The sequence below is a fragment of the Monodelphis domestica genome, chromosome 2 (genome assembly GCF_027887165.1).
Source record: "Monodelphis domestica isolate mMonDom1 chromosome 2, mMonDom1.pri, whole genome shotgun sequence".
Classification (NCBI taxonomy): Eukaryota; Metazoa; Chordata; class Mammalia; order Didelphimorphia; family Didelphidae; genus Monodelphis; species Monodelphis domestica.
In genome coordinates, this window is record NC_077228.1 from 424619439 (window position 1) to 424644744 (window position 25306).

Genomic DNA, 25306 nt, shown 5'->3' on the forward strand with positions numbered 1-25306 from the left:
ACTTGGAGAGTAGGACTTGCATTATTACAATCTTATTTTTTTTTAACCTCCAAGTATTTAGAGCAATATCTTGTAGGTACTTTAGGAATTTCTGTTGATCTGAACTGACATGATAGGAAACTGTGATTTCCCCAGTCTGGCACCAGAGGCATAAATAAGATGTACTCTTATAGATCTTAATAATTGACACATTCTTTTATTGCTAAGGGTACAAAGAAGATGTTTCCTTAAATGGAATATTAGTGTTTTATTTCAAAGTCAGTTCTTTAAAAATACTTTTACAAACACATGAGAGGGTATAATTTAGGGCAAAGTATGATATAACACTGTTACATCAAAAAAATTCTGTTCCAATGTGAATTTCACTGCAAAAGAAATGTTTCCATTTAAGAACTTACCAATTAAGATGTGGAAATAATGAGATTTTTTAGCCAAAGGAGCACTGTGACTATGAAGGAATCTTTCTATTTTGCATCTACACTAATTGCAAATTAAAAAAAAATTCAGAAAAGCAACTGATTGTACATTTTGTATTTTGATCACTATTGATTCTACTTAGAATCTTTTTTTTTAAAACTATCTTTACCAAAGTAAAGGAAATCAGTAGAAGGAAGGAAAATAACTTGCTGATATTGAAAGAAAGACTTGTAAATTATACTTGAAAATAATGTTAACTGTTCAAAATTCTATGTAAGGGTATATAGTCTTCAAGAATTTAACTTAAGACTTCCGGTTAAGATGGCGGCTTAGAGAAAGCTCAAGTTCAGATCTCCGGAAAAACCTTCCCGACCGATCTCAAACTATAAGCTCCTAAGGCGCCGAAATTCAAAACGATCAACAGCACAGACCCTGGGAACCCTCCTCCTGGACCTGGACCCGGTTCAAAAGGTACGGCTCCCCTCAAAAGCCAGAACCCGAGATCCCTCGGACCTCAGGGGTAGGAGCGCAGAGTCCAAGGCTCCCGGAAGCCGCAGCCCTGCCGGCTGGGCTCAGAGAGCAGAACCCTCAGGGCTTTCTACCCGAGTCCCAGTGAAAGTTACTGCCTGGGGCTTCCGCTGCAGAGAGCTGGTCGAAACAACAGCAACCCTCAGGGCGGGCAAGACAGCCTCACGGGCTGGATCCTGCTATCCAAGTCTCAGTGAAAGTCCTTGCTCTCGGAGCTTGGGTTAGCTGCAGCCCATCCCCCCGCAGGCCGACGAAACAGCCTCACAGCCAGCGATTCTGAAGGCAACTTCCTGAAAGCAACGTGGTCAGACCCTTCCATTCCAGTTCCAGTGAGGCATATTCAGTTTAACCCAGGGAAAGTCATAGAACCATCTGCCCAGGACTAAAGCCTCTGAACACCAGACAGAGACAAGAAAAGCCAATCCTCCACATTCAGAGATGGAAAACTCCACAGAAGCACAGAAGCCCCAAAATACCAAGAAAAATAAGAAGAAAGGGGCGACTTTGGACACATTCTATGGAGCCAAAATACAAAATACAGAGCAGATAGAAGATAATATAAAAGAAAATGCTCCAAAACCTTCCAAAGGAAATGGAAACTCTCCACAAACCTATGAAGAATTTGAATCAGAAATGACCAAAAAGATGGAAGCCTTCTGGGAGGAAAAGTTGGAAATAATGCAAAAGAAATTCATGCATCTACAAAACCAGTTTGACCAAACTGTAAAAGAAAACCAGGCTTTAAAGGCCAGAATCAGGCAGCTGGAAGACAACGATCGTGTAAAAGAGCAAGAATCAATAAAGCAAAGCCAAAATACCAAGAAATTAGAAGAGAACATAAAATATCTCACCGACAAGGTGATAGATCTGGAAAATAGGGGGAGAAGGGATAATTTAAGAATAATTGGACTCCCAGAAAAGCCAGAAATAAACACCAAACTGGACATGGTGATACAAGATATAATCAAAGAAAATTGCCCAGAGATTCTAGAACAAGGGGGCAATACAGCCACTGACAGAGCTCACAGAACACCTTCTACACTAAACCCCCAAAAGACAACTCCCAGGAATGTAATTGCCAAATTCCAAAGCTATCAAACAAAAGAAAAAATCCTACAGGAAGCCAGAAAAAGACAATTTAGATATAAAGGAATGCCAATCAGGGTCACACAAGACCTTGCAAGTTCTACTCTGAATGATCGTAAGGCATGGAACATGATCTTCAGAAAGGCAAGAGAGCTGGGTCTCCAACCAAGAATCAGCTACCCAGCAAAACTGACTATATACTTCCAAGGGAAAGTATGGGCATTCAACAAAATAGAAGACTTCCAACTTTTTGCAAAGAAAAGACCAGAGCTCTGTGGAAAGTTTGATACCGAAAATCAAAGAGCAAGGAATACCTGAAAAGGTAAATATTAAGGAAAGGGGAAAATGTTATCTTCTTCTTTTACTCAAACTCTCTTCTATAAGGACTACATTTATATCAACCTATGTATACTAATATGTGGGGAAAATGTAATGTATAAATAGGGGGTAAAGAAAGACCAAATAGAATAATCATTCTCACACAAAGATTCATATGGGAAGGGGAGGGGAAGAAAACTCCTATAAGAAGGAGAGGAAGAGAGGGGGGGGGGGATTTACTTAAACCTCAATCTCAGGGAAATCAACTCTGAGAGGGAAAAACATCCAGATCCATTGGGATCTTGAATTCTATCTTACCCAACAAGGGTAAGGAGAAGGGAAAACCAAGGGGGGGAGGGGGAGAGGGAGAACAAAAAGGGAGGGAAAGAGAGGGGGGAAGGGGAGGGAACAAAAAGGGAGGGACAAAAAGGGAAACATCAAGGGAGGGGACAAGGGGGACTGTTTCAAAGTAAATCACTGGACTAAAAGGTAGAGCCGAAGAAGAATAGGTTAGAATTAGGGAAGGCAATCAAAATGCCAGGGAGTCCACAAATGACAATCATAACCTTGAACGTGAATGGGATGAACTCACCCATAAAACGTAGACGAATAGCAGAATGGATTAGAATCCAAAACCCTACCATATGTTGTCTTCAAGAAACACACATGAGGCGGGTTGACACCCACAAGGTCAGAATTAAAGGATGGAGTAAGACCTTCTGGGCTTCAACTGATAGAAAGAAGGCAGGAGTGGTAATCATGATATCCGATAAAGCCAATGCAAAAATAGACCTGATCAAAAGGGATAGGGAAGGTAATTATATTTTGTTAAAAGGGACTATAGACAATGAGGAAATATCATTAATCAATATGTATGCACCAAATAATATAGCACCCAAATTTCTAATGGAGAAACTAGGAGAATTGAAGGAAGAAATAGACAATAAAACCATACTAGTGGGAGACTTAAACCAACCATTATCAAATTTAGATAAATCAAATCAAAAAATAAATAAGAAAGAGGTAAAAGAAGTGAATGAAATCTTAGAAAAATTAGAATTAATAGACATATGGAGAAAAATAAATAGGGATAAAGAGGAATACACCTTCTTCTCAGCACCACATGGCACATTCACAAAAATTGACCATACATTAGGTCACAGAAACATAGCACACAAATGCAGAAAAGCAGAAATAATGAATGCAGCCTTCTCAGATCACAAGGCAATAAAAATAATGATTAGTAATGGTACATGGAAAACCAAATCTAAAACCAATTGGAAATTAAACAATATGATACTCCAAAACCGTTTAGTTAAAGAAGAAATCATAGAAACAATTAATAATTTCATCGAGGAAAATGACAATGGCGAAACATCCTTTCAAACCTTTTGGGATGCAGCCAAAGCAGTAATCAGAGGTAAATTCATATCCCTGAATGCTTATATTAACAAACAAGGGAGAGCAGAGATCAATCAATTGGAAATGCAAATGAAAAAACTGGAAAGCGATCAAATTAAAAACTCCCAGCAGAAAACCAAATTAGAAATCCTAAAAATTAAGGGAGAAATTAATAAAATCGAAAGTGATAGAACTATTGATTTAATAAATGAGACAAGAAGCTGGTACTTTGAAAAAACAAACAAAATAGACAAGGTACTGGTCAATCTAATTAAAAAAAGGAAGGAAGAAAAGCAAATTCACAGCATTAAAGATGAAAAGGGGGACAGCACCTCTGATGAAGAGGAAATTAAGGCAATCATTAGAAATTACTTTGCCCAATTATATGGCAATAAATACACCAATTTAGGAGAAATGGATGAATATATACAAAAATACAAACTGCCTAGACTAACAGAAGAGGAAATAGAATTCCTAAATAATCCCATATCAGAAATTGAAATCCAACAAGCCATCAAAGAACTTCCTAAGAAAAAATCCCCAGGGCCTGATGGATTCACCTGTGAATTCTATCAAACATTCAGAGAACAGTTAATCCCAATACTACACAAACTATTTGACATAATAAGCAAAGAGGGAGTTCTACCAAATTCCTTTTACGACACAAACATGGTACTGATTCCAAAACCAGGCAGGTCAAAAACAGAGAAAGAAAACTATAGGCCAATCTCCCTAATGAATATAGATGCAAAAATCTTAAATAGGATACTAGCAAAAAGACTCCAGCAAGTGATCAGAAGGATCATTCACCATGATCAAGTAGGATTCATACCAGGGATGCAGGGCTGGTTCAACATTAGGAAAACCATCCACATAATTGACCACATCAACAAGCAAACTAGCAAGAACCACATGATTATCTCAATAGATGCAGAAAAAGCCTTTGATAAAATACAACACCCATTCCTATTAAAAACACTAGAAAGCATAGGAATAGAAGGGTCATTCCTAAAAATAATAAACAGTATATATCTAAAACCAACAGCTAATATCATCTGCAATGGGGATAAACTAGATGCATTCCCAATAAGATCAGGAGTGAAACAAGGATGCCCATTATCACCTCTACTATTTGACATTGTACTAGAAACACTAGCAGTAGCAATTAGAGAAGATAAAGGAATTGAAGGTATCAGAATAGGCAAGGAGGAGACCAAGTTATCACTCTTTGCGGATGACATGATGGTCTACTTAAAGAATCCTAGAGATTCAACCAAAAAGCTAATTGAAATAATCAACAACTTTAGCAAAGTTGCAGGATACAAAATAAACCCACATAAATCATCAGCTTTTCTATATATCTCCAACACAGCTCAGCAGCAAGAACTAGAAAGAGAAATCCCATTCAAAATCACCTTAGACAAAATAAAATACCTAGGAATCTATCTCCCAAGACAAACACAGGAACTATATGAACACAACTACAAAACACTCGCCACACAACTAAAACTAGACTTGAACAAATGGAAAAACATTAACTGCTCATGGATAGGACGAGCCAATATAATAAAAATGACCATCCTACCCAAACTTATTTATCTATTTAGTGCCATACCCATTGAACTACCAAAATACTTCTTCACTGATTTAGAAAAAACCATAACAAAGTTCATTTGGAAGAACAAAAGATCAAGGATATCCAGGGAAATAATGAAAAAAAACACACATGATGGGGGCCTTGCAGTCCCTGACCTAAAACTATATTACAAAGCAGCAGTCATCAAAACAATTTGGTACTGGCTAAGAAACAGAAAGGAAGATCAGTGGAATAGACTGGGGGAAAGCGACCTCAGCAAGACAGTATACGATAAACCCAAAGATCCCAGCTTTTGGGACAAAAATCCACTATTTGATAAAAACTGCTGGGAAAATTGGAAGACAGTGTGGGAGAGACTAGGAATAGATCAACACCTCACACCCTACACCAAGATAAATTCAAAATGGGTGAGTGACTTAAACATAAAGAAGGAAACCATAAGTAAATTGGGTAAACATAGAATAGTATACATGTCAGACCTTTGGGAGGGGAAAGGCTTTAAAACCAAGCAAGATATAGAAAGAATCACAAAATGTAAAATAAATAATTTTGACTACATCAAACTAAAAAGCTTTTGTACAAACAAAACCAATGTAACTAAAATCAGAAGGGAAACAACAAATTGGGAAAAAATCTTCATAGAAACCTCTGACAAAGGTTTAATTACTCATATTTATAATGAGCTAAATCAATTGTACAAAAAATCAAGCCATTCTCCAATTGATAAATGGGCAAGGGAAATGGATAGGCAGTTCTCAGATAAAGAAATCAAAACTATTAACAAGCACATGAAGAAGTGTTCTACATCTCTTATAATCAGAGAGATGCAAATCAAAACAACTCTGAGGTATCACCTCACACCTAGCAGATTGGCTAACATAACAGCAAAGGAAAGTAATGAATGCTGGAGGGGATGTGGCAAAATAGGGACATTGATTCATTGCTGGTGGAGCTGTGAAATGATCCAACCATTCTGGAGGGCAATTTGGAACTATGCCCAAAGAGCAACAAAAGAATATCTACCCTTTGACCCAGCCATAGCACTGCTGGGTCTGTACCCCAAAGAGATAATGGACACAAAGACTTGTACAAAAATATTCATAGCTGCGCTCTTTGTGGTGGCCCAAAACTGGAAAACGAGGGGATGCCCATCAATTGGGGAATGGCTGAACAAACTGTGGTATATGTTGGTGATGGAATACTATTGTGCTAAAAGGAATAATAAAGTGGAGAAGTTCCATGGAGACTGGAACAACCTCCAGGAAGTGATGCAGAGCGAGAGGAGCAGAACCAGGAGAACATTGTACACAGAGACTAATACACTGTGGTATAATCGAACGTAATGGACTTCTCCATTAGTGGCGGTGTAATGTCCCTGAACAACTTGCAGGGATCCAGGAGAAAAAAACACCATTCATAAGGAAAGGATAAACTATGGGAGTGGAAACGCCGAGAAAAAGCAACTGCCTGAATACAGAGGTTGAGGGGACATGACAGAGGATGGACTCTAAATGAACACTCTAATGCAAATACTATCAACAAAGCAATGGGTTCAAATCAAGAAAACATCTAATGCCCAGTGGACTTACACGTTGGCTATGGGGGGTGGGGGGGGGGAGGAAAAGAAAATTATCTATGTCTTTAACGAATAATGCTTGGAAATGATCAAATAAAATATATTTAAAAAAAAAATTAAAAAAAAAAAAGAATTTAACTTAAATGACTTTCCTAATGAAAAATAAAACTGAATAATAACCTAGCCCATTAGGGGTTGGATAAAAAGGATAGTAATCTAGGTAACAAAACAGAATCACTTTTCTGTAAATTATCTCATGAGATCTTTTAGAATAACCTGAATACCAACAAATTCAGTTTTAACTTTTAGGAAAAATATTTTCTAAACCTGATTTCAGTGATTCAAGACAATACCACATATAATAATTTCATACAGAAGCTTCACCAATGGAAATTCATTGCCACAATTGCGAGACCAAAAGAGCAAAGAAAGTGCCTTAGTAAGCAAACCCCTGAGTATTATTTGTAAAAACATATTGTTTTTTTAAAGTATCATTAAAATGTCTGCTTTTTCTCCTTGATAGACATCTGCAAACACTTTGAAGTGATTCATAACTGACTGCATATGGTAAGCTAATCTTAGAAGACAAGCCTTGATAGAATAATCTATACAAATGACCACATGTATATAATTAAAGAGAAACTGACTTGTGCTGAACAAAGACTCAGACTAATGACCTGAGTGCAACAACTGATTTCCTGACAAATCATATTAAGAAGGTGGGGTGCAGGGATGAGAGTTGGAAGGAGAGACCCCTGGTGTTGAGGTGGGAGTAGAGAGGCAGGCAGAGACTGAAAGTAGAGTAGGGTTTCTATAATTATGGGGGGGATAGTTTAATTGCATCTCTGGGTTCCTCAGGCCCCAAGACTAGTGGGACCCAAGGTTTAGTAGCCTAGAAGTGGAGGCAGGAGAAGCCCAGCCCTTGCTCAGTGAGCCCCCACCTTCTGCCAACAGTAGGCCACCTTGACGACCATGTACAACAGTCTGGGAAGGATCCCCTCCTCCCATTTCCAACAAACAGTCTCTGGATAGCAGGGCATTTGGCTGGAAGGAAAAGAAACAAAGTCTCTGTCTTTCCTTAGCTAACTAGAGACACTTCTACCTGTTTCTGTCCAAGTTTTGCTCTCCCTTTCTTCTCAAGTTTTTCCAAGTTCCCCTGAGCAAGAAAGCTGAAAGTATGATAGGCATCTTAAAAGGGCAGAAAAGGATTCTTCCCTCCTAAGTCTGGGAATAGGAGAGGATGTTTCCCTAGGCCTAGTTCTCCAATGCTTCTAGACACGGCTTGTTCTGAGAAAAAGGCAAGGGCTTGCACATCAGGTAAATCAAGGCAGTGGGGAGAGACCCAGTCCCCAAGACCTTGTTAGAAAGCAAAACCATTCTGGCTATATGTATGACTCCTCCCATCCCTGGGTCTTCTGTTTCCCTCAAAACTGACTTTTCAAACTAGAGACCTCCCAACTCCCCTTCAAATGAAGGCACAAAATGCCTTTTGTGCCATTTGTCCTGGGAACAGTCTGCACTATTTGTTCTAGGTACAAAATTCTTAGTTTTAGGCTCCTTTGTATTCTGTATAAATTCATGACTATATAAATTTGTGGGATAAAAAAAAGATATATGCAAGACCAAGTATGGTTAACCTGAGATTTCAAGTTGAGCACAACTGAGGGTAAATTCATGTTACATACAGCCTTTTCCAAGTTGTAATTTCTCCCATATACAGGTCACAAAGTTAGAGCCAACCTTTATATGAAATCAATCTGGGTAAAAATAAGTTTTTAACTTATACAAGTAAAAAGGCAGAAAAGCTGTTGGTATAAAAAGGTTCAGACATTTTCAAGGTTCTCCAAAAATCTTGTCAACAGGGGACTTCTGGGTAAGTATGGTGGCAGGTCACTTTCTCTCCCCAGCATACAACAACAAAGACTTCCTCAAAAGATCTTAAAAATCATTTTCAGAAGAAAGGAGGAACTGTACAGTAGGGCTCAGCATTGAAGGTACGTGGAATTGGGGCTTTTCCAATCTATAAGAGAGTAAAAAAGCTTCCACCCAAACATGAGCTAATCCACCCCCCCCCCCGGCCCCCCCCAGCTACAGAGTCAGAGCCAGAGCCAGACCCAGAGCGTCCTCCAGAACCAGGGAGTGTGTGAGGAGCACCTCTAGAGCGAGCAAGGGGCACTTCCAGGTCCTTGCGAGCTAACTAGGACCGCTGGGGACCTACCCAGGAAAGCAGATAGGCAGGAAACCCAGGCGGGCAGAAGAGTGCAGACCTTGAGCGCCCCTGGGAAGGTAGCACAGAGAAGAGATGCAAAAGACTGCAGAGATTCGAGAGCTTGCCTCAGGCAAAATCCTTGCTCCTTAAGTCCATACACAGAGAACCTGCCTAGCTCACTCAGATTTCTGACTAAAGAGGGAAGGAAAAACATCCATGAAAATGGCTAATTGTGTACAGGAGCCTCAAAATCCTTCCAAAAAAATCAAACGAGACAGTAACCCTCGAGAATTTTTACAGAGGGAAAAACCCAGGCTACAGAGGAAATACTGGATGAAATTCAAACAAAGGCAAAACCTAAAAAAACCTAAAAAATACAGAAATTGTCTACAAGCCCTGGAAGAATTTCAATTGGAGCTTATCAAAAAGATGGAAGCCTTCTGGTTACAGAAGTGGGAAATGGTTAAAAAAAATGAAGAAATAATATCTGAATACTAAAAGGTTAAAGCAGAAAACCAAAAGATTATAACAGAAAACAAGGCCTTAAGGACCAGAATTGAGCAACTCGAAACCAATGACCTTGCAAAACAGCAAGAATTACTAAAGCAAAGTCAAAAGACAGACAAAATAGAAGAAAACATATAATATCTCACTGACAAGATGACAGATCAGGAAAACAGAGCAAGGAGAGACAATCTGAGAATCATTGGTCCACCTGAAAAGTCAGAAATGAACAGAAACATTGACACCATACTATAAGAGATCATCCAAGAAAACTGCCCTGAAGTTCTTGAATAAGGGGGCAAAATAGACATTGAAAGAGTTCATAGAACACCCTCTACCCTAAACCCCCAAAAAACAATACCAAGAAATGTAATTTCCAAATTCCAGAGCTTTCAAGCTAAGGAGAAAATTCTACAAGAAGCCAAAAAGAAAAAATTCAGATACCAAGGAGCAGCAATCAGGATAACACACGACCTGGCAGTTTCCACACTAAGGGACTGCAAGGCCTGGAACACAATATTCAGAAAGGCAAGAGAACTGGGTCTTTAACCAAGAATCACCTATCCATCAAAACTGACTATATACTTCCAGGGGAAAGTATGGGCATTCAACAAAATAGAAGATTTCCCAAGTATTTGTAAGGAAAAGACCAGAACTAAGTGGAAAGTTTGATATCCAAACACAAAGATTAAGAGAAACATGAAAAGGTAAATATGAAAAATAGGGAAAAGGGGAAATATTTTTTTTATTCAACTCTCTTCTTTAAGGGCTACAATTAGATCTAATTATATATATTAATATATGAGGAAAATGTTATTTGTAACTCCCAAAAAATGTTTTCATTATCATAGTAAATAGAAGAATCATTCATAGGAAAGATTGGGGCATTAAGGGCTATAAAATGATATGCAAAAAAAAAGGGTGGGGGAGATTCGATGATGGTACCAAGAGATACTTGAATAAATAAAATAAACAGAATAATCTTTGTCACACAAAGATATACATGGGAAGGAGAGGGGAAGAATACTCTTATAAGAGGAAGAGGAAGAGAGTGCTAATAGGTAATACTCAAACATTACTCTCAGTGAAATCAATTCTGAGAGGGAAGAGCATCTAGATCCATTGGGATCTTGGAATTCTATCTTATCCTACAGGGTAAGGAAAAAGAGAAAACTAAGGGGGGGTAAGGAGAGGGAGTTCAAAAAAAAGGGAGGGAAGGAGAGGGGAGAGGGAACTTAACAGACCCTAAAAAAACAAGAAGGGAACAAAAAGGGAGGGGCCAGAAAGGGAAGCATATCAAGAGAGGGGAATAGGGGGATTGACTTAAAGTAAACCACTGGGTTAAAAAGATATAGTAAAAGAAGAAAGGACAGAAATAGGAGAGGATATCAAAATGCTAGGGAATTCAAAAGTGACAATCATAACTTTGAATATGAATGGGATGAACTCACCCATAAAACATAGATGAATATGAGAGTGGATTAGAATCCAGAATCCTACCATATGTTGTCTATAAGAAACACACATGAGGCGAGTAGATACTCACAAAGTCAGAATTAAAGGTTGGAGTAAGACATATTGGGCCTCAACTGACATAAAGAAGGCAGAGGTTGCAATCATGATATCTGACAAAGCCAAAGTAAAAATAGACCTGATTAAAAGGGATAGGGAAGGTAAATACATCCTGATAAAAGGGAATATAGACAATGAGAAAATATCACTAATCAACATGTATGCACCATGCACCAAATGGTATAGCACCCAAATTTCTAATGGAGAAACTAGGAGAACTGAAGGAGGAAATAGTAAAACTATACTAGTAGGGGACCTGAACCTACCACTATAAAATTTAGATAAATCAAATCAAAAAATAAATAAGAAAGAGGTAAAAGAGGTGAATGAAATCTTAGAAAAATTAGAGTTAATAGATATATAGAGAAAAATAAATAGGGACAAAAAGGAATACACCTTTTCAGCAGCACATGGCAAATTCACAAAGACTGACAATATACTAGGTTATAAAAACATGGCATACAACTGCAGAAAAGCAGAAATAATAAATGCAACATTTTAAGATCATAAGGCAATAAAAATAATGATCAGTAAAGGTACATGAAAAGCCAAATAAAAAATTAATTGGAAATAGAAGAAAACCAAATTAGAGATCCTAAAAATTAAGGGAGAAATTAATAAAATAAAAAGTGATAGAATGACTGAACTAATAAATAAGACTAGAAGCTGGTATTTTGAAAAAACAAACAAAATAGACAAAATACTGGTCAATCTAATAAAAAAGAGGAAAGAAGAAAACCAAATTAACAGTATCATGGATGGAAAGGGAGAACTCACCTCCAATGAAGAGGAAATTAAGGCAATCATTAAAAACTATTTTGCCCAATTATATAGCAATAAATATGCCAATCTAGGTGATATGGATGAATATTTAAAAAAATATAAATTGCCTAGATTAACAGAAGAAGAAATAGAATTCTTAAATAATCCCATATCAGAAAAAGAAATTGAACAGGCCTTCCCAATTCTAGGCCCTGTGCCATCTAGCTGCCTCAATAAGAGATTCAATTAATCTGATCATTTATTTATATAGTTCCAAACAATGTGACAGCTTTTGACTAATCTGACTTAACTGGCTTGATTTTGTAGTTATAGCTTGTGTCCTCTAATAGCTACTTTTTGTCTGTATGAAAACTTAAATTTAGTATTTTCCTTCCAATTTTGGTTACATGGATTTGTTTGTATGAAATCTTTTTAAATTAATATTTCCCTTTTAATCTGTTCTAGGAAGCAACTGTATCATCCCCAAACCTTTTCCCTTCTTTGTATCTTAAAGAGATTTTGAAATCTTTCTAAATTTAGTAAATATTTCTAGTTCAGTCTTGTTACCTTGGTCAGATAATCTATGTTATATTCCCTACAATGATATTTTAAGAATTTAAGCAAGGGATTCCTAAAGCACAGAGATATTGCAAGCTTCCATTTTTAAAAAGTTTCATATTATAGTATTAAGATCATAGGATCTCGGATTTAGAGCTAAAAGAGAATTTAGAGGCTATCACTCTCAATCCTCTCCCACTGAATCTGATTATAAAGTACTTTAAGGTAATGCCCTTTCATTTGTAGCAGTTTATTGCTAAGTTGAGTCTACCCAAACTCAGTGTTCTGAAACAAGCAGCTGATCATTTTAAATGTGATAAGGCAAGCTATAATGTACTGAAAGGCCAGAGTTGTTTTCTGATTAAGAGATAAATGTAATTTAATTAGTCATAGAGAATGGATGAAGTTTTGGTTACTAACCATAACCTAAGATGGGAATTAAAAGGACATTGTACATATTAAATAACTAAGTTTGAAGCTGGAAATGATGGATATTACAGCTGCTGATGAGAAGTATGTTCAGCTGATAGAGAAATAGCTGAGAAGCAGAGAATCGTAAAAATCACTCAGCAGATCAACTAGGCAGAGATGTCATGCCTGATAAAGTTAGCTTGGCAAGGGAAGCATCTGTTCCACCAGATATATTTATCAAAGTGCTTGTACAAATGGTTCCTGCAACAGAAAGAGGACATCAAGGTTTACAGTACCAGAGATGGGGATACTGGTTTTACTAACTTCCAGTTTGGGGACAAAATTCTATAAATTTTCATCTACTCTACCAAAGATACTGTGTATTGTAAAAATGTAGATTTGAACCCTAGACTTCAATCCCCAGAAGTCCTTGGCATTTCCCAGAATTCCCTATAATCTCACCTGAGTCTCCACCTGTGCGAGATCACAATTAGTATTTAACTGGCAGTAATGCCTACCACTCCCTCTTCTCTTCTTGCCTTTGCAAAGATGTAGTAAGTAAGCTAAAAGTGGGGATTCTGAATTGGTTAATCGGCCATGGGCACGTGGTTCATATTTTGTATCTTCTTTATACCTTGATTTTTAATAATCCTTAATAAACTTTTTAAATATAATATTTTTATTACTAGATACTAATTTAATTTTACAGTATGATGGGAAAGTATAACGCCAACTTATGTGTGGATTGTGATATAACTATTATCCCTTAATTTACCTTCATGTATGACTACGTGTGATGATTTTTTTTTGCTTTATTGGTAAGTAAATGTTTATATTTAAGATCTAAAAGTGTCATTTTAATGAATGGCTGGTTCTGTATAAATGGAATACATTAATGAGTACTTAAGAATTAAAGTAGGGAATCAGCTGGGTGGCTCAGTGGATTGAGAGCCAGACCTAGAAATAGGAGGTCCTGGGTTCAAATCTGGCCTTAGATACTTCCTAGTGATATGATCCTGGGTAAGTCACTTACCCCCCCCCCCCCCCCCCCACTGCCTAGCTCTTAGAGCTCTTCTTCCTTGGAACTAATACATAGTATTGATTCTAAGATGGAGGATAAGGGTTTAAAAAGAAAAGAATTGAAGTGGGGAGAAGAGATAATGGGCTCTCCCACAAGAGATTACCTCTGTGATCCAAAGAGAGTTTGAATATAATTGAGTGGTTTGTGGTCCTTCTTGAAGAACCTAGACCTGCTGGTGTCAGAAAGGGGTTGTAGTGTGCAGAGTGAAAAGGTACCCAAGCATCACAATATGAATGGTACCTTCATACTCTGGTAAATTCACACAGAGTGATATACTTCTTGGCCCATGTACTGCCCATCTTTAGATTTCCTGGGGAGGACATATTCTTTCTAAACCTCGTTGGATAATATTAACAATAGCCAGTGTTGACTTCATAACTTTTATTTTTTTAACCAGACCTAGGATTTAATCTGTATAGGGAGCTTCAAGTGAGGAACTCCCTTGACCTTTGCAAAATATCAACTTCTCTGAAATTTATAATCCTACAGAGCTGCCTGGGAATTCTATATAACTTTACAATCTAAATCAATTTTGTAGAAAATAATGATAAACATAGCACTGCTATTAACTATAATATTGGGTGACTTCCACTAGAGGGCACCATGACATACAACATGCATAAAGGAAGATATTCCAACCTTTTCCAAATTAGTAAGGTAGAGAAGCTGCCCAAGTTTCTTCTGAAGCTGGGATTTGGCAACTGCCTTGTCATTTAGTAGTTTTACTCGATTTTGTTCCACCTAAGAAGAAAAAAAAAATGCTTGCTTCTACAGTCTAATCAAAACGGCAAACACCCATTAATACACTCTTAGACAATTTAGGTAGGGTTATCTTAACCTTACTCAGTTCTAGTTTCATGAAAGAAAATTTACAAGGGTTGAGAACAAATAAAATAGATGAAATATTTAGGAAAAGGAGTCTATGAAGAAATTAAAAGAGTTAAGATTATTTAGCAAAGCAAAAGAAGAGATTTGGGTGTAAATGAAAAATAACCTATTTTTTTTTTCAGATACACAAAGAGATTTACAACAAACAGAACAGATATCAATTGTTTTCTTCTAGTAAAGAGCTAAAATAATGACATGAAATTTAAGTAGGAGACTTTCCTAGCCTTGAAAAGTGTGAGGGATATTGAGGCAGAGAACTAAAATGGCCATAGGATAACCCTTCTGAGACATCTGTCTGAAATGTGTAGGTATGAGCCTATAAGATAAAGGGGGTCTGGCCATTCTAAAGACTAAGTATTGGGCACATAGGCATTCTCTCTAAGATTTGTGTATTGATTCATTGCTTGTACTACATGATCACTAAGTGTGTGGTGTCAGGTATAGTCTTTTAAGCTATACCGCCTTGGTCTGATTTCACTTGCAACCTACTTCATGGGGTTCAATTATGTGAAGAACAGGAGGATTGGGCTTTGGCTCATCAGGATGCCGCACTCTTAGGCGTTCTGTAGCCATCGCAAGTTCGTCAATAGCAGATACATGATCCCTCAGAACCATCCAATATTCATGAAGCAACTGTAGGAGAAAGAAATTAGGAATAAAAATTATGCACTGAACCCTAATGTAAAATAATTCAACAAAAATATTCATTGTGATTTAGGGAAATCTAGTGTTATGTATGTAATAAGACTGAACGCACACATGGTTCTCTGGCCATGCAACATTTAGGATATGTCAAACACCTACACAAGATGGCTCATTTATTTCCCTATGCACCCAATTTTAGTTACCTAATTTGAAAATATACAATTCCATTACAAAACAGATGAATAGAAATTTAGTTGAAATTAGTAACATGGGAAGCCTTGGCTAACACCTTTTTTATAAGTTAATCATGTGACACAAAGTTCTTACCACAGCTCCCTTGACTTTCTATCACCCCTTCAAAGGCATTTCAACAGGGAGAGAACACAACAAATTGTGACTAATGCATCAGAGATGGGGCCTGAATCCAGCCCCCACATACCAGAGGAAAGTGATCCCATCCCTGTAGCACTAAGTCAGGGAGACACAGTATATAGTAGGAAACCACTGGACTTAGGATTAGACAATTTAGGTTTCAGTTCTGGCTCTGCCACTACCCTGTGGGTGTGTGTGTGACCAGTTAGACAAAGTCACTTTCACTTCCTGGATCTGTTCTCATTTTAAAAGAGTTTTAAAAGAGGCTAGTTTAGATGAACCCTATGGTACTTTTCAGCATACTGTTAGGAACACCTGGAAGTCTGTGCCCATATCTTATTATTCATGCTTTTTCTCATACTCTTTCCTCATCTATGCCTCATAGAATTCTTTATAGGAATTTTAAAAGTCTTTATATTGACTGGCTGATTCCTTTGTGATCCTGGGTACTATAGCCACTTAACTTCTCTGGCCCTTAGTTTTTTCTACTAAAGAATTATTCTTTATTTATTCTAAAAAAATAACAAAATTGGACTACATAATTTCAAAGGCTCTTTCCAGTTTTAAATCTTGAAAATCTCTGAATCTATATTATATAGATTGTACAAAGCTCTTTTAAAACAGAATCAACATTATAATTTCTCATGTCACATGGATTTTTACATAATCCTGAACATCTGAGCTGATTGATCTAGCTGTAATTATCTCTTCACAGAATGCTTATTTCTATCCAACTTTACCATTTGTATGTGAAACTCTTTGCAACTACTTCATTAGTATGAGGTAATTTCAACTACTTTGGTTGCCTTCTGTGGTTAAGGGAAGGTTTTGTAGGATTTTGAAAAACAAGGAAACTGTTTGCTTTTCTCAAAGAAAGCCTTCAGATTTCCAAAAAGCTGTTAAAAGAGTCTATGATTAGACATGAAAGGCATTGTTTTTCCTTCTTTCTTCCACCTATCTCATCAGAAAAACAGGGGCAGTGGCAACAAGTCCTCAACATTAGAGTGTAAAAATACAAAAAAGAATAAGTGATATTGCTAGGGAATGAAAGGTAAATAAATGGTTCCTCATCTTAGAGATACTGCAGTCTTGTTAGAGATATAAGACAACTGGGTAGATGTTTATAATAGAATGGTGAGAGAGAGGGAAGTTCCATAAAAAAGTGCATAACAAAATGCTATATTAGGGTACAGGTGTAAGGCATTGGGTGAGTTCAAACTTAAAGGGTAGATGAACTTCTTGGGGTGGGGTGGGTATGGGGAGAGAGGTGCAGAAGCAAAGGAAAATGGAACAGTAAAAAACATCCTCCTCCAATTTCATCAAATCATCTCATACTAAGAATGCCAAAAAGACATCAACAAAGACATGCTTGGAAAAGTAGACAGACAGGTAATATACAGAAATATGACTAGAGCTAGCATTTAAATATTCAGTGTTTACTATGTGCCAGGTTCTATGCTAAGCATAGGGGATATACATGAAAGCTGCTAAATGATCAAGGAATTTATATTCTGATGATGGAAGACAATACCTAAAGGAATATGAATGAAAGGTGATGGAAGCATAGAGTTAGCAGTTTTATGTCCAGGAGATGTTCAAGAATGAAAAAATGCTCAGTCATTACTGATTAGAGAAAGGCAAATTAAAGCAACTCTGAGATATCACCTCACACCTATCAAACTGTCTAAAATGATAAAAGGGAAAAATGAAAAATGTCAGAGGATGTGGAAAAACAAGGACACTAATACACTGTTGGTGGGACTGTGAACGTATCCAACCATTCTGAAGAGAAATCTGGAATTATATTTAAAGAGTATTAAAAATCAGCATACACTTTCTGATCTAGCAATACCACTATCTGGCAGGATGCCCATCAATAGGGGAATGGTGAAACAAGTTGTGGCATATAATTGTGATAGAATAAGAAATGATAAGCACATTAATAAAAAAAAATCGTAGACATAAGTTTTATATATACATGTATCTCTTTATCAAATGATGCCTTCTCTAATGGGGGGAGAGGTGGTAAGGAGGGAGTTACCTGGGCATTTTAATATAACAAATAAAGAAGCAAATAAATTAATTTAAATTAAAAATAAACTAAAATTTAATAAAGGAAATGTGAGTGGAAGTAGGGACCTGAGTAAATTAAGCCCAAAGCTGGCCTCATAAAGCACAGGGCAGCTCCAGAGTAGAGCCATAATCTCACATGGGAAGCGAGTGGGAATATTGGTCTAAGTGGAATGCGAACAGCACAGCTGGTGATGTCTGGAAAGAGAAAATAGATGGACAGCTTGAGTGGTACAATGTCACACGGGTATTACCTAGTGGCATAAGAAAGAATGAGAAGGTTTCCGCTGTAGAGTGGAAATGATGGAGTTTTTGAAAAGAAAAGAATCATGCAAGATGAGAAAGCATGGGGGGCTTCTAAGCCTAGCCGATGCAACAGAACCATTAAGGTTTCAACATGATAATTCTATTCTAAGCCAAAGAAAAAAATGCATCCGAGTTGGAACTAACTTTTTCAAGGACTTATTAGCTTCAAATTAGAATGCTAAATCAAAGACTTGACATTTACATGATTATTTCATTAATAATTTGCTCAGTCATTCACAAAAAGAGAGAAACAGAGACTAGACCTGTGATTTCATTAGCATAGGGAAACCCAAGTAAGGAAACTCCTCTACCATAATGTATGTGGTCACATTCTCTGCAACTTGAGATTTTAGAGCTGTTTAGATCCCTGAGAGGATAAATGACTTGGCCAGGGTCACAGAATCAGTATGTGTCGGGAAAAGGACTTAAACTTGTCAGCTCTGAAGTCAGCTTTCTATTCATTCTGCCATGCTGTCTTGTGATCGTTTAATGAAGAACTCAAATAGAAAATTTCCCAATTCTACCTTATATTCCTTCTTCCATGCTTCAAAGAGTTCCATTGAAGTATTCCCTTCCTCAATGAGTCTGAGGTCTAGTCGGTGTGCTTTGGCAAAAGAGAGGATTGCTTTCAAAGAACGCTCTGTTTCACTTGTTGCCCATAGTCCTCGACTTGTGGTAGGTAACCGATCATCCACCAGGCCTTCTTCATCTTCTATCATCTCCTCAAAAATTGCCGTTTGGCCTTTCACTCTTGAAATATACAAGGAAAAAACAGCTCTCACCATGATGTCTGCTGAATTTGTCTTAGGTGGAGAAGCAGTGTGAGTAAGCATGGCTAGGGAAAGGGTCAGAGGAAAACAAAATCACTGAGGTTAACTGCTGCAATCACTGTCATAACTATAAAAACATCTTTGTTGGTCTCTGAGAACTAAAGCAATTTTGAAATTATCAATTTGGGTAAAGGGAAAAGGACAGTATTTAGAGGAGGGGGGAAATAAAGTATATGGAGGAAAACTGTTAATAATAATAATTATGCTTATGAGAATACTAATGAGAGCTAGCATACATAAAGCACTTACTGTATGCCAGGCATTGTGCTAAGTGCTTTACACATATTATCTCATTCAATCCTCACAACAACCTTGAAAGGTGGGTGTTTTTATTAGTCCCATTTCATAGTTGAGGAAACTGAGGAAAAAAGAGATTAAGGGAGTTGCTAAGGGTCACAAAAAATGTCTGAGGCTGCATTTAAACTCAGGTCTTCCTGACTAGTTCCAGAATTCTATCCATTGCTCCACCTAAATGCTATTGATTATTATTATTGTTGTTGTTGTTATTTTTAGCTTCAGGATTCACTACTATCACTTCTGGATTTTCTAGGGAGGGTCCTTTAAGAAGCAAATTCAGGTTGGGGAACCCTCTCTTTCTTCACTGACTCCTTAGGAAAACAAGTACCTGACTTCCCTTTACCCCTATCACCTTAGCTGGTGAAAAAATGTCTAAATAGAAAATAATTTGTTGTTGGGGTTGGTCTCTGTGAATTTAATACTTATATACTTTTAATATTATATGTGTATACAAACATAAACATAGTTACTCTGAAGGAAAAAAAAACTATAACTTAGAAATAATTTGCTATCAATCTCTTTTTCCCCAAAAATTAATCTTCTAGTAGAAAACTTGGAAGCATGGTCATTGTGAAAAAAATGTAATCTCACACTCAGAACACTATATCCCATAAGCAATCAGACAACTTACGTGTGAGAGAATAGCTTCGACTCATATTCTGTGAACAATTCATCAGCTTTGCAAAAGACACAGCTGGAAAAGAAGAGATCACCAAGAAAAACATTTTCATCTGTAACCAGTAATCAGATAATTTACAGGAGAGTGTTCGTATTTTGCAACCTATTTGTTCATGTTAGGACAAACATATGTACATATTAAATTTTTAACTATTACGTGGGGGGAAAATGAATGCAAATTGCAGGCTGAACATGGAAAGTGTTTAAGACTTGCTTTAAAAAAAAAATCAAGATGGATCAACATGAAGTTTACTTTTTCCTTCTGAATTTTTTTTTTAACCTTTACCTTCCATCTTGGAATCAATACTGTGTATTAGTTCTAAGGTAGAAGAGTGGTAAGGGCTAGGCAATGGGAGTTAAGTGACTTGCCCAGGGTCACATAGCTGGGAAGTGTCTGAGATCAGATTTGAACCTAGGACCTCCGGTCTCTAGAACTGGCTCTCAATCCACTGAGCTACCCAGCTGCCCCCTTTCCTTCTGAATTTAAATGAAAAAAACTTCACTGCTTTAGTCATTATTTCTTCCATCAAAATAGATCTAAGTGCTTAAGGGAATGACACCTCAATACATGCTTCTTTTACCTACTTGTTGAGAGGCAGCCTGACAGGTCGAAGGTGGCAGATTGTGGCAGCTTCAATGACATCACGGGAAGGAGGTCCTTCTAGGTTTTTCACAGCCTCTCTCACTAGTTTTTGGAATTTCTTCAGCTCTTCCATTTGAGTTGTGAGCAAGTACTGAAGACCTCTGCAGTCCCGGAACCTGATCCCCAACAATAACAATGGTAACATTACCACCCTCAATGGAGATAATGACACCCATAAATCAGGTCAGGGAACTCGGGTAGTGGTTGCCAATAAACATATTATAGGGGTGTCAGAGATACTATAAAACTTCAACCCGGGAACCCTGTACTACAAAGCCCTGCAAAAGTACTTAAAAAAGTTCAATTCTACCAATCATCAGGTATTTATGGAATGTCTATGTGCAGAAAAATTTGCTGTGGCTAAAGATATAAAAGTGCTAGATAACACAGTCCCCTGCTAAGAAAGCACATTTTTAATTTTTTAATTAATTCAATTCAACAAAAATTCCCAAGTTCAGATCACGTGCTTGACATAAGGGACACAAAATAAAACAAAAACCAGTTCCTACCCTCAAGAAGTTGAAGTTCTGCTGGAGTATAATATTCTATTCTCTGATGCATTCCTCCTTTTATGAGAGGGTGACATTGCCATCAGAAAAAAAAATGACTTATAGTAAAGGGGTTGGGAGGGAGGGTATCAAACTCAAATAACCAGAGGGCAAAGAAACCACACATAAAGTTCCCTAGAAGCTCCATATTTACTTAGAAAACCACATATTGACATTATCCTGTCCTTTTAATTTTTATTTTGTTAAGTATTTCCCAGTTACATTTTAGTCTCTTGCACTCCAAAGTGTTGTGTTTGACCGCTAGTCTACAACTATCTTCCAACACATTTCCTGCTCCTTTCTAGGTAATCTTTTTGTTTCTCTTTTTTAAGAGGCAGCTGGAAATTATGTGAAGGTTGAAAAGCTCTGAAGAGGAAAGAAGTTAAATCTCTCATGAAGACTAAGGGGAATATAAACAGATTAGAAAAGTATGTGAGCAGCATTCACTATGGATATAAATGAGAGAGAAAGGGAACTCAGAAAGTTGGGAATGAGAAAGGAAAAACAGATCTTGGTCTGGAGAGAGAAATTATGAAATATATCTACATTAAAGTTTTTAATGCTTTTAATTTTCTCTATTCTACTTGCCAAATCCTATAACCCTTTTAAGATGCATCTTGAGTCCCATTTCCTTTACTCTTTCTCTTAAAAATTCTACTCAACAATGGCCTCCAACTTTCTTGACTTTACAAAATATTCACCAATTATATTATACATGTTGTCATGGGATTATATTCAAATTTATACTCATTATTTGTTTCATGTGTAAATTCTGACTGTTTACTAAAGATTTAAAACTCCTCAAGAGAAAACAAAAAAAATGTTCTATTTTATACAATTTGCCAATCTTAGAACTTGCTAATGTGTTGAAATTACAGAATTTGTTTGGAGATGTCTTGAGTAAAAATAGGTATAAGATCTAAGGGTAAAAGAAATCTCAGAGGAAAATACGTTTCAGTATACTAGAAGTATATTTTGTCTTTAGATAGGAAACTCCATTTTTGAATAAAAAGGAAGTCATTTCAAATATATTCATATTTAAGTAATGTGATTAAATATTCAGGAATATTCAATCATATATATACACACACAAATACATATATATATATATATACATATATATATATATATATATATATATATAGAGAGAGAGAGAGAGAGAGAGAGAGCGAGAGAGAGAGAGAGCGAGAGAGCGAGAGAGAGAGAGAGAGAGTAGAGTATATTTAGGGGTGTATGGGGTGTTCAGGGAGGGGTAGTATCTCTGGTATGGAGGGCTTGTCATGCCCTCCTAGGGCAGCTCTTCAGCCTCTGACCCTCACCTGACACCCAGCTCTCACTTGTGGCTCCCAGTAGCTGCTAGCATGTGGCAGCGGCCACACCCCGGGCAATGGCTTCGACAGGCTGGCCAAACCTTGTGAGGGTAGCCATCGGGTCATCGACCCCTGGTGAACCAGGGCTTTGCTCATCCAGCATGTGAAGACTGCTTCAGCGGAACAGGCGGAAGAAACCAACAAGAAGGTTCAATGGCTGAGATGGCGACACAGCAAAGCACTGTGGAGTGCTTAAGGGCGTGTTGGAGCACAAAGGACAACACGGCCATCCAATGCAGCTGAGGAAGTCTCCAGGTGTAACGACTTTTCGTACTTTTCCAACGCCGAGAGAGTGGGACTGTCTGTGCATCGACTTTTCCACTTAAATCTCCTTCACGCACAAGTGTCTTTGTGCACACTCATCTATCCTAACCCCGTCCACCCTCTTCAAGACCTGCGGCGATGGGGGAGTGGCGACGCAACAGGTGGAGGTGACCACTGGCAGTTGTAGTCACGATCCTGCACGTAGGCGGCCCACGGACCAGTGGTCTCTTGGCCCTGTGGGCAGCAGGGATGTTCGGCAGCATCCTGGGCGACTGAGCAGCCCTCTCTAGGACAGCACTGCTCACCCTAATCAAGGGAGGGGACTAGAAAAGGTGTCCCAAACATTGCCTGCCCTACAAACACCCGGTTAGCACACCGCAGCTGGCAGTCATCCCTTTAAGCGATCGAAATCAAAGAAAAAATACAAAGAAACTCCTACTAGGAGCATGGAACATCAGAACATTACTTGATAGAGAGAATACCCCAAGACATGAGAGAAGAACAGCTCTAATCGATAAAGAACTGGCAAGATATAACATTGACATCGCAGCCTTAAGCGAAACACGCTGACCAGAAGAGGGATCACTTAGCGAACCCACCACTGGATACACCTTCTTCTGGAAAGGTAGAGCCTCAAATGAAGACAGAATCCACGGTGTTGGCCTGGCTATCAAGACCAGTTTGCTCAAACAGCTGCCAGACTTGCCTGTGGGCATCAGCGAGAGGCTCATGAAGATCCGTTTACCTCTCAGCAAAGACCTGTGTGCCACAATCATCAGCGCGTATGCCCCAACACTGACCAGCACAGAGGAGACCATCGAGCAGTTCTACTCTGACCTGAGTGCTGTCCTGCACTCAGTGCGCATAACTGACAAGCTGATACTACTGGGAGACTTCAATGCCCGTGTGCCCGTGTTGGCCAGGACCATGAAAGATGGAAAGGAGTGCTCAGCAAACACAGCGTGGGCAAAATTAACAACAACGGCCTACTGCTACTCAGCAAATGCTCAGAGTTTGAACTCACCATCATGAACATAGTGTTCAGAATGGTGAACAAATATAAAACAACGTGGATGCACCCACGATCAAAACAGTGGCATCTCATTGACTACATCATTGTAAGCCGGTGAGACATCCAGGATGTACAGCTCACCAGAGGCATGAGAGAAGCTGAATGCTGGACAGACCACCAATTGGTTAGAGCGACTCTTCAAATGCGCATTGCGCCTTGCCATCCAAAATGCGCCCAGACAGTTCGCGCATTTTACAACGTGAGGCTTCTTAGAGATCCATCTTATTTGTAAACATTCCAGTCCTGCCTGGATGACAAGCTGTTTGCCAAGGGACCACTCACTGGAAGCTCAACTGAGAAATGGAACCAGTTCAGAGACACAGTGAAGGAAACATCAAAGGCAGTCCTAGGCCCCAAATAACGCAACCACCAGGACTGGTTCGACGAAAACAACACTGCTATTGAAGATGTATTGAGCAAAAAGAACAAAGCTTTTATGGAATGGCAAAATAACCCAAACTCTGCTCCTAAAATGGACAGTCTCTCCAAGCCATGGAGCAGTGTGAGATCAGGAAGATGCAAGACTGATGGTGGGGAAAAAAGGAAGAAGAAATCCAGTGCTTTGCTGATACAAAAAACTACAAACAATTTTTCAGTGCCCTCAAGACTGTCTATGGGCCATTAAAACCCACCACCACTCCCTTGCTATCCTCTGATGGTGACACTCTCATCAAAGATAAAAAAGGCATCAGCAACGGGTGGAAAGAACACTTCAGTCAGCTTCTCAACCGACCCTCTTCAGTAGACCAAAGTGCCCTTGACCAGATCCCCCAAAACCACCCCATTGAACAACCTGACGTCCCTCCTTCAATAGAGGAAGTCCAAAAAGCCATTAAACAAATGAGTGCAGGCAAGGCACCCGGTAAAGACGGGATCCCAACCGAGGTATACAAGGCCTTAACTGGAAAGGCTCTCCAGGCATTCCACATAGTGCTGACCAGCATATGGGAAGAGGAAGACATGCACCCAGAACTCAGAGATGCCTCCATCATAGCCCTATACAAGAACAAAGGCTCACGAGCAGCCTGTGACAACTACAGAGGCATCTCACTACTCTCCACTGATGGAAAGATCCTCGCCTGTGTTATACTCAACAGACTCCTGCCATCTGTTTCAGAGCAGAACCTGCCTGAATCACAATGTGGCTTCCGACCAGATCGCAGCACCATCAACATGGTCTTCACAGTGAGGCAAATACAGGAAAAATGCCTTGAGAAGAACCTGAGTCTCTACATTGTCTTCGTAGACCTGACGAAGGTGTTCGACACAGTGAACAGGGACGCATTGCGGGTGATCCTTAGTA

At 38.4% G+C, this 25306-nt stretch overlaps 1 protein-coding gene across 1 annotated transcript in view; it reads right to left on the reverse strand.

The window, feature by feature from the left end:
- SHPRH (SNF2 histone linker PHD RING helicase) overlaps positions 1-25306 on the reverse strand; it is a 122740-nt gene that overhangs the window by 33867 nt on the left and 63567 nt on the right. The window contains exons 19-23 of the mRNA XM_001370655.4: positions 20692-20865; positions 20060-20122; positions 18826-19051; positions 15398-15541; positions 14660-14761 (exon numbers count right to left, since the gene is read on the reverse strand). Of these exons, the coding sequence (XP_001370692.2) occupies positions 14660-14761; positions 15398-15541; positions 18826-19051; positions 20060-20122; positions 20692-20865 (709 nt within the window). The remainder of the gene's footprint in view (positions 1-14659; positions 14762-15397; positions 15542-18825; positions 19052-20059; positions 20123-20691; positions 20866-25306) is intronic.